At 45.5% G+C, this 13,438-nt stretch overlaps 1 protein-coding gene across 2 annotated transcripts; it reads right to left on the bottom strand.

Moving 5' to 3' along the window:
• Nucleotides 1-670: 670 nt before the first annotated feature.
• ASPDH (aspartate dehydrogenase domain containing) lies at nucleotides 671-12,751 on the bottom strand. 2 transcript variants are annotated; one of them, XM_033170822.1, is made up of 8 exons: nucleotides 12,668-12,751; nucleotides 10,575-10,639; nucleotides 9,121-9,265; nucleotides 7,143-7,227; nucleotides 4,130-4,279; nucleotides 3,116-3,342; nucleotides 2,863-3,002; nucleotides 671-879 (listed from the first exon to the last, which is right to left on the bottom strand). In XM_033170822.1, the coding sequence occupies exons 2-8, from the start codon at nucleotides 10,627-10,629 to the stop codon at nucleotides 842-844; spliced, it is 840 nt and encodes a 279-aa protein (XP_033026713.1). In that variant the 5' UTR covers nucleotides 10,630-10,639; nucleotides 12,668-12,751; the 3' UTR covers nucleotides 671-841. The 2 variants fall into 2 exon arrangements, with proteins under 2 accessions (XP_033026713.1, XP_033026712.1); XM_033170821.1 differs by lacking the exon at nucleotides 12,668-12,751 and adding an exon at nucleotides 11,420-11,521.
• Nucleotides 12,752-13,438: the final 687 nt, after the last annotated feature.

Genomic DNA, 13,438 nt, shown 5'->3' with positions numbered 1-13,438 from the left:
GGTGTCCTCATGTGCCTTCAGCTTCAGGCGATACCCTGGACCCTGCCAATAAACTAACAGTGTGAGCCTAAGCATATTTTACTCTGGGAGTAAGTGCCATTGAATTCAGTGGGCCTTATTCCTCTGTAAGCCTGTTTAGAATTATAATGCAAGTCTTCCTGAGCTGGGTGGTAGCCTCCAATCAGTAATATAGTAAACTGTGCCAAGTAAAAGAGAGAGAGAAATTGAAGCATTAATGAGTATTTTTAAAAGGGAAGGGGAAAGAGTAACGGGGAAAATGAGCCAGGTGAAGAGGCTTCTTTGCCCATATATTCTTAAAATTGGATATTTAGTATAACGGTTGAGGAAGGCCAGTCAGATTATCTCCCTTGGTCTTTACCCACATCTCTTCTGTTTTCTCTAATTGACAATAATATGTGTTCCATCTGCTCCTCAATCACCGGGGGATATTTTAACTCACCAGTGTTGCAGCAATATTGCCGTCAATGGCACTTGGAAAAGTCCTTCCCTGTTCCTCTAAAACACTCTTGAATCATATGAAAGACTCTTGAGGGCATCTCTCTAATAGGCCAAATGGGACTTGCTCCTAAGTAAGTGTACACAGGACTGCAGAATTCAGATTGCTTGTGGACGGCAGGTGCAAGACAAGAAGGCTGCTGGAAATGGAAGATGGCAGAAATAGATGGATGTTTATAGAGTTGGTGGATTATTTAAGGCATGCAGCAGGGTTTGAAGCTGGTATGTCTCTTTTCTTTCCCGGCCTTCTCAGCTCCCTGCAACCGAACCTCCGGCACCCACAGAGATCATCTGTGAATCCTCTAGGGAACAGATGCAATAATGCTCAGCAGAGATACACTCTGCCTCCATGGCCTTGGCACACTGTGGAAAGGAAAAGAAAAGTCAGAACCCAAAGAACTGCCAAACCCCATCGCCCTGCAGGGCCACTCAATACATCACGATAGACAACACAAGATGAACCGGGCAATTCTATACACTTCTACCCAGAAGTAAGTCCTATTGTGTTCAATGGAGTTTGCTTCCAGGTGAGCAGATGGAGTTCGCTGTTCCCATGCTCAGTCTTCTATGGGCTGCTTTTGAGGGTGAAACTTCCCCCCTTAGGGCTTTCCCCCACTAAAAATGATGGTGATGATGATGATGGGTGCTGAAAACCTTGGTGTTCCCCCAAGCCTCCAGATACCTCCCTTTATTGTGCATGGACGGTTCTGTTTTGGCTACATAAGCTTCACAACATGGAGAATGAGTTTGCTATTCGTATATAACAGGGATGGGGAACGCCTTCCAGCCAGAGGGCTGCGTTTTTGTTCCAGCCATGCAGAAGTCATCTGTTTCTAAACACACACAGCCCTCCAATCCAGGCAAGAAAGGGGTTTTGGTCACAGCTGAAGAAGACATTCTAGAGGTTGTGGAGCAGGGACAATGCAAGCTGTGGCCAGGGGAGGAGGTGTGGGCTGGGAGAGCACCAAGTGAGGTGTGCAGGCAAGCATTTGGCCTCCAAGGCCTCAGGATCCCCACCCCTGCTACACAAAATACTGTCTGTATCCTTTCCCTTCAATCTCTGCAACAGAAAGATGCTACAGCAATGGATTGAGGATGCATTTAGCATTAAGAGCAGACACTCCTCCAAGTGTCCCTATTTTCCAGGGACTGTCCCAGATTTACAGATGCCATCCCGGTTTCTGATTTGATCCCACAATGTCCTGCTTTTCCTTAGGACGTTCCTATTTTCATCAGAGAAATGTTGGAGGGTGTGGATTTATGCGACCCCCGAGCTACCCGAAGAGAAGTTTTTTTAGAAATGTTTAGTCTTTTATTAGGTTTTTATGTATGTTGGAAGCCACCTAGCATGGCTGGGGCAACACAGTCAGATGGGCTGGTTATTATTATTATTATTATTATTATTATTATTATTATTATTATTATTGTTATTATTATTTAAGACATCCCTATTTTCATCGGTCCCATCACTAATAGAAGGGGAAGAAATGGAGGCAGTGAGAGATTTCACTTTCTTGGGTTCCATGATCACTGCAGATGGTGACAGCAGTCACGAAATTAAAAGACACTGCTTCTTGGGAGAAAAGCAATGACAAACCTAGACAGCATCTTAAAAAGCAAAGACATCACCTTGCCGACAAAGATCTGTATAGTTAAAGCTATGGTTTTCCCAGTAGTAATGTATGGAAGTGAGAGCTGGACCATAAAGAAGGCTGATCGCCGAAGAATTGATGCTTTGAAATTATGGTGCTGGAGGAGACTCTTGAGAGTCCCATGGACTGCAAGAAGATCAAACCTATCCATTCTCAAAGAAATCAGCCCTGAGTGCTCACTAGAAGGACAGATCCTGAAGTTGAGGCTCCAGTACTTTGGCCACCTCATGAGAAGGGAAGACTCCCTGGAAAAGACCCTGATATTGGGAAAGATGGAGGGCACAGGGAGAAGACGACGACAGAGGATGAGATGGTTGGACAGTGTTCTCGAAGCGACTAACATGAGTTTGGCCAAACTGCGAGAGGCAGTGAAGGATAGGCGTGCCTGGCGTGCTCTGGTCCATGGGGTCACGAAGAGTCGGACATGACTGAACGACTGAACAACAACAACATTTTCATCGGAGAAAAGTTGGAGGGTGTGCAATAGTACAAATAGTAAATAGCAAAATTATTATTAAGACGTCCCTATTTTCATCGGAGAAGTGTTGGAGGGTACAAGGATGCACCATCATATTGAAGAATTAGGAAGTGGGGAGGTTGCTGTCGCACTCAGGTCTTGCTTACAAGCTTCCCGTTGGCACCAGGCTGCCGTCCCCTAGAACAAGATGCTGGACTAGGGGGGTTTCATCCTCACCTAACAGGCTGCTCCAGAAAGCCACAAAAGTGGCTGCCCCTGTAACGGCCCCACAGGCAGCTGGGTTCTTGCGCTTCGTGCTGACGGAGAAGCCGCCTTGTCCAGTGGCCTCGATCTCCACCACATGGTAATCGGGGAGGCTGTGGTGGGGAAGGGCAGTCAGTTAGACTGGAGCTTTTCAGGAGGGTGGTGGCAGGCGCCGTCCGTTTGCCAACATTCCCACCCTCCCGGCAGGCAGAGGCCAGGGACTCACTTGGGGTCAGCTATAAGGCAGCCTCTCACGCCGTCGAAGCCCAGGCTGGGGGCAGCCATGCAGGCTGCTGCCATGGTGTTGACATTGTTGGGAGCCAAGGGACACAATCTCCGCACGGGGCCATCGTAGAGGACCACACGTTCCTGCTGGGCACCCTTCACGAGCTCCCCCAGGTGCCCACCCAGTCGGAAGCTGCTGGGGTGTTTCACCATTGTAACAGTCAATGCCTAGAAGATGGAAGGATAAGAGTCAACGAATCTTAGATCAGAGGTTTTCAAGGGGTGTGGTGAGACAGAGGAGGACAGCAAGTGCGACAGGAAAATTTAAGGAACCATCAAAGAAACAGTTAAACATTTCAGTGTAGTTAATAATAATAATAATAATAATAATAATAATAATAATAATAATATTTATATGCAGCCCATCTGACTTGGTTGCCCAAGCCACTCTGGGCAGCTTCCAACAAAATATTAAAAGCACAATAAAACATCACCCATTAAATAAAAAAAATCCTTCCAGTAGCACCTTAGAGACCAATTAAATTGGTTATTGGTATGAGCTTTCGTGTGCATGCACACTTTTTCAGATACCTGGAAGGAATTTATTTGTTTTGTTTCGACTACGCCAGACCAACATGGCTACCTACCTATATCTATCACCCATTAAAATCTTCAATGAACAGGGCTGCCTTCAGATGTCTTCTAAAAGTCAAATCGTTGCTTATTTATTTGCTAAATTCTGGGTTAGCAATATTTCATAACAGGGCATGATTTAAGAGTATGTGACGCAGTTGGGCATCACCACCTAGTTTTGTCATGGAATAAAGCCAGGATTACAGAAAAAATGTATGTTTTTACGCTGCTTGAAGAACTTTTTTGATCAAGTGGTTTATAAATCTGCAATCAATCAAATCAATTCTGGTAATCAATATACTTCCACACACTCCTTCCTCTTTGCAGTCTTCCCGTTTACCTGCTTGCACTGCCAATGCGATGCCCCCCTCTGGGATCTTACCTGAAGCATCCCTCCGTCACCCAACCTCTGGATGTCTTGTCCACCCCATAGAGCCCCACTGGGGATATAGAGGGTGTGCCCGGCCTCTCTTGAAGCTTTGCGTAATTTAAGCTCGGTGTCTAAATCTGCCAAGGCTGTTGGCGATCCCACCTAGTAGAATGTAGAAACGTTTACTTCGCAGCTACTGGTGTTGGGAAGCTAGAGGAAGAATGATGATTTGGGTGGAGACTGGCTACTCCTCCGCATTTATTTAATGGCAAATCATTTATTTTGTTGGATGAGGACAGAGGGCAAGGGTTTTAAGAAGGGAGGAGGAGAGAGGTGGGAACAGAGACATTTCTGTGGCATAACCAAAGTCTGGAAGGCGCCATGTCAGCCACCAGTTTTCTGTTTATGAATTTTGAAACAGTATACAGGTAGTGTTATAAAAATATTGTTGGTATATGTCAGCTGATTGAACACCAGGCAACTTCCTAGGTATGGAAAGAAAATGTAAAGCAGGAAGAGGAGCCCTCGGGAACTCAGATCTGATCCATTTGCCACCTGTTGAGATTCAGCATCCAAGCGATGGACAACCATGCAAAGCGTGCTAGTCGAAATCACCCTCCACCCTCTCTTCTGAAGAGGCAAGGAAGCACCACCTGCGACTGTTGTGTGGTTCGATTCCTGCCCCCCCCCCCATTTCACAGGCATCTCCCAAGAGCAACAGAACCACCAACATCATCTATTGAGCCAAAAGTTAATTTGGGGTGTTGTTTATTTTTAAGCGATTTGGAGCAGCTGCAGTGGTTTTTTTTGGTTCTGTTTTGGATTGTGCCGGCTTCAACCACAAGAGCATATAGGAAGACAAAAGAAAAATCTATTTGCACAACACAGTGAAGGCTGAGATGAGAAACTTTTCCGGCAGAAGCGGAGAAAGGCAGATGCTAGATTTGTGAGGTTTGAATCGTGGGCGAGGGGTGGAGGGAGGCTAAATGAAAAGGAACATGCATGTTTCCTTAATAGGAGAAGCCAAAATTGTCTCTGTTTATTGCAGGCCTTCCGTCTGGACACCAGAAATCGTCTGGAGTGTTCGGAGGTTGTTGTCTTTTGTCTGGTCCCTATAAATAACACTGTGTGATGTTTAAATGCTCCTGTGGTTATTTTTTTTATAAATTTCTGAGCTCTAGACCACAACTATGTTGTTAGCAGAGGGTGAGAGAAATCTCTCTCTCTCTATCTCTCTCTGTCTCTCTCTCTCTCTCTCTCTCTCTCTCTCTCACACACACACACACACACAATGCCAATGGCTGCTCACAATAGAACTGGTTCACAACGACACTATTGCACAGTGCAGAACCATTGACAAACGTAAAGAAAGGGCAAAATCTGCAGGACAGTTTATGTTATACAAACAGCATCAGAACAGCCTCACTTACAATTTACCAGCCCAGAACATTAAAAATAAAATGAAAATTAAGCCAGCTGCCAACACATTGTTAGGTTTATTTGCTTCCAGGTGACTTGGATATTGACAAGTTGGAAAGTGTGCAGAGGAAGGCAGCCAACATGATAAAGGGTCTGGAAGCCTGATGAGGAATGGTTGAGGGAGTTGGGTGTGTTCAGCCTGAAGAAGAGAAGACTGAGAGGTGACATGATAGCCGTCTTCCAATATCTGAAGGGCTGTCACGTGGAAGATGGAGGAAGCTTGTTTTCTGCTACTCCAGAAGGGAAGACCCAAACCAATGGATGAAAATGACAAGAAAGGAGGCCCCGAGTCAACTTTAGGGAGAACATTCTGAACAGGCCACCTCAGAAGATGGCGGACTCTCCTCCTTTGGAAGTTTTGAGACAGGTTGGGTGGCCACCCGTTAGAGATTCTTTAGCTGTGACTCCTGCATCGCAGAGGGTTGGACTAGGTGGCCTTTGGTGTCCCTTCCAACTCTACAATTCCGTGATTCTATGATTGAGGCAAGAAGCACTTCTCTGGATGCAGGTGGCCCCTGGGGTGGGGGAAAGTTATGGAGCACTCTCCCCAGACAGACTCACCTGGGAACTGCAATAACACATTTTCTGTACCAGTTGGACCCCTTTTATTCTCCTAGCTCTTTCAATTCTATGCATATGATGCAATTTAGATCTTTTGATGCTGGGTTTTAGGTTATGTCATATGGATTTTATGCTGATTTTGTTGACGGAGGAGATATTTGTTTGATACTGGGTTTTGCTTTATTTAGATTCTATTTTCAACATCAAAAACATACAAAACATACACTTACACATAAAGAGAAAGAAAAGGATAAGATAATCTTATAATACATATTCTTAGACTGCTATAGATATTGCAATGTATTTGGAAATCTAAGATATATATTGACGGGGTATGTTTTAACATTTCTTTTTAACGCTTCGTAAATCATGTTTACCAGGTGACCCAGGTGGCACTGTGGGTTAAACCACAGAGTCTAGGGCTTGCTGATCAGAAGGTCGGCGGTTCGAATCGCTGCGATGGGGTGAGCTCCCGTTGTTCGGTCCCAGCTCCTGCCCACCTAGCAGTTCGAAAGCACATCAAAGATAAATAGGGACCGCTCTGGCGGGAAGGTAAACGCCATTTCCTTGTGCTGCTCTGGTTCGCCAGAAAGCGGTTTTGTCATGCTGGCCACATGACCCAGAAGCTGTCTGCGGACAAACGCCGGCTCCCTTGGCCTATAGAGCGAGTTGAGCGCTGCAACCCCAGAGTCGGACACGACTGGACCTGATGGTCAGGGGTCCCTTTACCTTTACGTTTAAATCATGTTTGGATTCCATTTTCTATTCTACCTTTGGAAAAGAAGTTCTGTATATCACCCAGGGGATTGTGTTAATGGGAAGAATAAAAATGTGTTTGGGGCAGGGCAGAAGAGGGGGGGGGGGAGAGAACGATGATTCTCATTGAACCAAGCCAAGGTCAGAAAGGTGATCTAACCACACCTTGAAGAGTGCTTTGAAGGGGGTGTCCTGGTGCCAGTTTTCTGAAGGCATGTGCAGCCCTTACCATGAAATCTGCAGCTTTCACAAAGGACTCCCCATGATCTTGGACAATGCAGGGATGGGCCACTTCAATGATGATGTCAGCCCGCCTTTGGAGAGAGGAGAGAGGCATGGTAAGATGGCTGGGTCTGTAATTGTGCCAAGGATACTGTGGATGAGGGTCCAAGCCAAACTTTAGTGGCAATTGTGGGGAATGGCAATCTGGTCCCCTACCCTGAGGTCCCTTAACTTTGGACGACTGATTTGCAGTGGCTCTCCAGAGTTTTCCTAGCCCTACCTGGAGAAGCTGGGGATTGAACCCAACCTGCCTGCGCACTGTCTTGCCAGGGTGGTGCATGCCCAGGTTACCTCCTGCTTGCATTACTGCAATGCGCTCTATGTGGGGCTACCTTTGAAGGTGACTTGGAAACTATAACTAATCCAGAATGAGGCAGCTAGACTGGTGACTGGGAGCGGCTGCCAAGACCATATGACACTGGTCCTGAAAAACCTACAATGGCTCCCAGTACATTTCTGGGCACAATTCAAAGTGTTGGTGCTGACCTTTAAAGCCCTAAAAGGCCACAGCCCAGTATACCTGAAGGAGCATCTCCACCCCCATCGGCCAGCCCAGACACTGAGGTCCAGCTCCGAGGGGCTTCTGGCGGTTCCCGCACTGCAAGAAGTGAGGTTACAGGGAACCAGGCAGAGGGCCTTCTCGGTAGTGGCACCCACCCCGTGGAACACCCTCCCATCAGGTGTCAAGGAGATAAGTAACTAGACAACCTTTAGAAGATATCTGAAGGCAGCCCTATATAGGGAAGTTTTTAAATGTTAAATGTTTTATTGTTTATATATGTTGGAAACCACCCAGAGTGGCTGGGGCAACGTAGTCAGATGGGAAGGGTACTACTACTACTGCTGCTGCTGCTGCTGCTGCTGCTGCTACTGAAACCTTTGGCATGCGGTATCTGCTCTGTCAATGAGCTATGGCAACATTGTGAATGGTCAATGCAATCCTAGGACTGTTTACTTGGATGCAGGGATGGGGGAGAAACGAGACTCAGTTCACATTTTAAGGTAAACCTACATAATTCACACTTTCCAAAATGATCTATGAACTGAAACACATCCTTTGAAATTCACACTACTCTGAATTTTGCAAGGGGGTTCTCCAGGTAAGTAATGTGTACAAAAATATGAAAACAATGTATAAAAATATATTAGGGGATGTTCGTTGCAAAAATGTACCGGTATATATTATGCAAAAAATTATATTGTCTATTAGAAGAAATTGCACTAAAATGCTGGTGAATTTTCATGGGGACTTAAAACATATACAGTCATATCTTGGAAGTTGAACGGAATCCGAATTCGACTTCCAAATTTTGGCTTCTGATTGGCTGCAGGAAGCTCCTGCAGCCGATTGGAAGCCCAGTCGGATGTTCGGCTTCCAAAAGAACATTCGAAAACAGTCACTTCCGGCTTTCGATCGTTTGGGAGCCAAAACATCCGAGTTCCAAGGCGTTTTGAGAACCAAGGCACGACTGTAGATATATCACAGGCTGTTGCAGAAAGGTGGGGGAACCAAACTTCAGATTGCAAAAAGGGAAACTGACAGATTAATTCCCCCTTACTTGGATGCGAGTGCCAGTGAGATCGATGAGACTTACTCCCAGGTAGGTGTACAGGGGATTGCAGGCGGAGTGTTTATCTCAAGGTATTGTGGCAGGATGCACGCTGTAGGTTCATGCATGGGCGTAGCCAAGATTTGTGTATGGGGGGGCAGGCCTTTTGTTGGGAGGGGCAGAACCTCAGCTATGTATTTTTTATCTATTTAGGGGGGCAGCTGCCCCTCCCTGCCCCCTCCTTGGCTACGCCCATGGTTCATGGTGGTTCATTCTCTTTATCCTCGCCATCACACACACATACACATACACACACACACACACACACACACACACGTGAAAGCAGCCAGGGCCTGGCTGGGCTTCCTTGCTCACCGCTCCAAGAAGTCAGTCAGCTTCCCCAGCTGCAGCTCCACTGGCACGGTCTCCACCAGCTTCTTGGCGTCCCGGTTCCAAACAAAGGCCAGCTCCAGCCCATGTCGGAGTCCATCATCTTGTAGCCGTTTCACCAGGTACTGGCCTGGAGACAGAAAGTGGAACAGAAAAGTATCACAGATTCAGGACTTGGCTCTGTGTCTCAAACACCTGCTGCCCTGTCAAATCTGTTTCTTGCCGAGGCACGAATGCCCGTCTACTAAATCCTGGAACCATTTCCCAGGATTTCTCAAACTCTGACACAGACTAACATCACAACAAAGACAGGCAGAGAGAGAGAAATGTTGTTCTCTTAGGGTGCAGAGCTCATTTTTGTCCTTTGGGTGGCATCTTTTCGAGTTCCCAGAGAAGGAATCAGTGTTTCATGCCCTGTTTTGTGAGCGCCAAGGAAGATCTGTCTGGCCACAGTGGGAAAACAGGAAGATCTTATTCTGATCCTGCAAAGCAATTCTTCTTAAAGAAGTAATACATTTAGAAGTAAAGGTAAAAGATCCCTGGATGGTTAAGTCCAGTCAAAAGTGACTATGGGGTTGTGGCGCTCATCTCGCTTTCAGGCCGAGGGAGCCGGCGTTTGTCCACAGACAGCTTTCTGGGTCATGTGGCCAGCATGACTAAACCGCTTCTGGCGCAATGGGACACCATGATGAAAACCAGAGCACACAGAAACGCTGTTTACCTTCCTGCCACAGCAGTACCTGTTTATCTACTTGCACTGGTGTCTGCTAGGTTGGCAGGAGCTGGGACAGAGCAACAGGAGCTCACCCCATCACAGGGATTCAAACCGCCAACCTTCCGATCGGCAAGCCCAAGAGGCTCAGTGGTTTAGACCACAGCGCCACCCGTGTCTCTGTACATTTAGAAGTAGAGAACTTCCCCACTAGATTTCACCTCCAGCACAAATCAATGGCAGGGCCACACAGAGAGACAAATAATTTAGCAGGAATGAGGAACTTGCGCCCTTCCCAATGTTGCCGCACTCCCGTCAGCCCCAGCCAGGATAGTCAATGGTCAGGGATGGGTGGAAGGATCCATCCATCAGGTCTCTCAGTTTCTCAGCCACTTCGGCCCTCAAACTCACTGGTGCAGAGGACTCTTATCACCAAGTTTGTGGGCCAGACCTCCAAATGTCACTCGCACATGGCGATATATTCTGAGGATCATGAGGTCTTTTCCAAACCAGGACAGGATAAATTGTTTTATGAAACACATTGTGTGTGTGTGTGTGTGTGTGTGTGTGTGTGTGTGTGTTAAATTTTATTTTGAAATAAAAGACACAATAGAGGACTAGACAGTGGGGAAAGGTACTCAACAAAGGGAGAAAACACATTGCCTAGGAAAGCCATCTTAAGAATCAGATAGACAGAGGAGGGAAATTGTCAAGAAATACCACCTACCTAGATGCCCATAGCCCACAATTCCAACCCGTCTTCTCCTTTGGTCCCCAGACATTCTGCCTGTCCTGGTTTAAGAAAACAACAGATATGCGTTATTGTTCACTGCAGAGAAGCATGGATCAGAGACTGAAAGGGTTTGGATGCATACCCATATTTATGCCACAGACCTAACAGTGAAATCCTATACATGTCTACTAGAAACTTAAGGCCCCTTGAGTTTAGTGGCATTTACCTGAAGGTACGTAAGTGTACACAGCTGAACAACTTCTTGCCCTCCAATCATTGCTGGATCCCAACACCCATCAGGCCCCGTCAGCATGCCCAGTGGCCAGGAACGATGGGAGTTGTCGTCCAGCAATATTTGAGGGCCATCGCTGGTATGCAGAATTGCACCCCAAATTCAGCACTGGGCAAAACACTCCCTGCTTCATCTTCATTTGGATTCCCAAGTTGAAAAATAATAATTGTACCAATAATATTTGCATAAAGCAAATATGAAAACCCACTGTAAATTTTAAAGTGGATTGCGTGTTTGTACAGGTTAAGCATCCGCCTGCAGTGCTCTCTGTGCGTGCACGTGTAAAAAGATGTACACAGAGAGAAAGAGCTCCTGTGCCGTTTGACACTTCAGAGTGAGCAGCTATTTGAATTTAAGAGCCGATTCTTCACCTTCACACCCACTAGATTTCTCATTACTCATTTAATTGATCAGCCGCAGCTGGATCTGTGTGAATGGATTCCGCTGAAAAGCATTTATGCTTTGAGATGGTATGGTAGCGCCTGCAAGACATCAGTTGATGTTGCGTGTGAAGGAGCCCTACGAAAATATGCCTGTCTTTCCTTCCCTGTTCATCCTTCGAATCGTGCATCCCTGTTCCTTCTCTTTTACATTTTGTTCCACTTCTGCCGCCATTGACACCCGTCTGCCTCTATATCAAGGGTGAGGAACCTATGGTTTGGCGTAGAGCAGATTTTTGATTCAGTTTGCATTAAAAAATATAATTTCAATTTTAAACATTTCAATAATTTTACAATAATTCTAACATTCCTAAACTCGACTTCCTTCCCCCTCTTTCTGCGGTTCCTTAAATTTATTTTTTGAATATTTTTTGCGTATTCCAAAATAACTCAACTTAATCATTTATTCATCTACTTTAAATGTATATTCTTATAAAACTGCAGGTTATTACATTAAGCCTGCCAATGTTCTTATCTGTTCACAATTTGTTTTTAAATATCCAATAAACCATATCCATTCTTTTATAAAAAGTTTGTCATCTTGAGTTCTCCCCCCCCCCTGGTAAATTTTGCCATTTCTGCATATTCCATAAGTTTTTCTATCCATTCTTCTTTTGTTGGGACTTCTCCTTCTTTCCATTAAAGCGTCTTCTTTGCATTTAAAACTGAATCTTTCACACTTTCCAAAACAATATGAGAACCGAAACACCCCCGTCTTTCGAAATTTGCATTTATCCGAATGTTGTGATGCAGTTCTCTAACCATCCAAGGTTTACAAAAACGTGCAGTATATACTAAGGGGAAACGTGCATTGCAAATGAATGCATTTGTTAAAACAACATACAGAAATTCATTATATTATGGGAAATTGCTCGCAAAAAATTAGTCACAACTGCGTGCAAACTTGTGTTCTTCAGAAGAAATCCGTACTAAAATGTTGAAGAATTTTCATGGGTATTTAAAAACAAAATTCACAACTTGCTGCAGAAACGTGAAGAACTGAGTTTAAGATTGGAATTGTGCATGAGATTGACTAATCCTTCCATCCCTACCCGTCTGCCATCCATATGTTGTCAGAGCTGATGGGTGTAGTAGTCTAGGAATCAGTTACAGGTAGGTAGCCGTGTTGGTCTGCCATAGTCAAAACAAAATTAAAAATTAAAAAATTCCTTCCAGTAGCACCTTAGAGAGTGCTACTGGAACGAATTTTATTTATTTATTATTTTGTTTAGTCTAGGAATGTCTGTATTAGCTACCATAACTAACCATCCAAAGCAGACATTATATCTCACCTTCCTTCCACCTACCCCATACCTATAGGCCCCAAATCCCCTCCACTTTTTGAACTGACTCACCTGAGTTGGTTGCACTGATTCTCTGGCACTCAGGCAACTGCAGGATCCCAGCACGAAACAGAGGACATATTTGTACTGGTGCCCTTTGGTCAATTAATCCCTGGAGGATGTTAATTATTAGCCTGGGGCCTGCAATCCTCCAGAGAATGGGTTGTTGGCACGCAGGCAGTAGTTAGAAGACAGCTAGTGAAATTCCCTCGTAAACTCAGCCGAGTTGCTTCTTGGCTGTATAGCATCAAGTAATGACTTGGATATGTGAATGCGTCGTCACAGATTAATTGCCACAGGTAGCACTTTTATGTTGCCATTACACGCTCCTTGCACTTCCAAGTACTGCAATGTTCCAGGGGCATCACTTTAGGGCCGGCAGTGCAATCTTATTCATGTCTGCTCGGAAGAAGTCCCACCGAGATCAGTCGGACTTACTCCCAGCTACGTGTGTGTAGGATTGCAGCTTTGTGCTTTGTTAGGGGCTTTATGAAAATTATATTTATGAAAGAGGAGCAGCTTCTTGTGCATTCACTAAAGACCGGGGGAGAAGTACCACTCATTTCACATTTTAATGTAAACCTATTCAATTGGCAGAGGGACACTGGTGGCGCTGCGGGTTAAACCACAGAGCCTAGGGCTTGCCGATCAGAAGGTCGGCGGTTCGAATCCCTGCGATGGGGTGAGCTCCCGTTGCTCAGTCCCTGCTCCTGCCAACCTAGCAGTTCGAAAGCATGTCAAAATGCAAGTAGATAAATAGGTACCACTATGGCGGGAAGGTAA

This window comes from Lacerta agilis, chromosome 14, assembly GCF_009819535.1.
Source record: "Lacerta agilis isolate rLacAgi1 chromosome 14, rLacAgi1.pri, whole genome shotgun sequence".
In the NCBI taxonomy this organism is placed as follows: Eukaryota; Metazoa; Chordata; class Lepidosauria; order Squamata; family Lacertidae; genus Lacerta; species Lacerta agilis.
The sequence above is the reverse complement of the archived record's forward strand: the minus strand, read 5'-3'. Positions and strand labels throughout refer to the sequence as shown.

Excerpts from the sequence above, each read along its gene's own strand:
- ASPDH (XM_033170821.1), bottom strand. The coding sequence starts at position 11,487 with ATGGCGGCAGAAGTGGAACAAAATGTAAAAGAGAAGGAACAGGGATGC. Across the intron at positions 4,280-7,142 it reads TGAAAGCTGCAGATTTCATG|GTGGGATCGCCAACAGCCTT; the intron begins GTAAGGGCTGCA and ends ACATTCTACTAG. Across the intron at positions 3,343-4,129 it reads GTGACGGAGGGATGCTTCAG|GCATTGACTGTTACAATGGT; the intron begins GTAAGATCCCAG and ends TCCATCTTCTAG.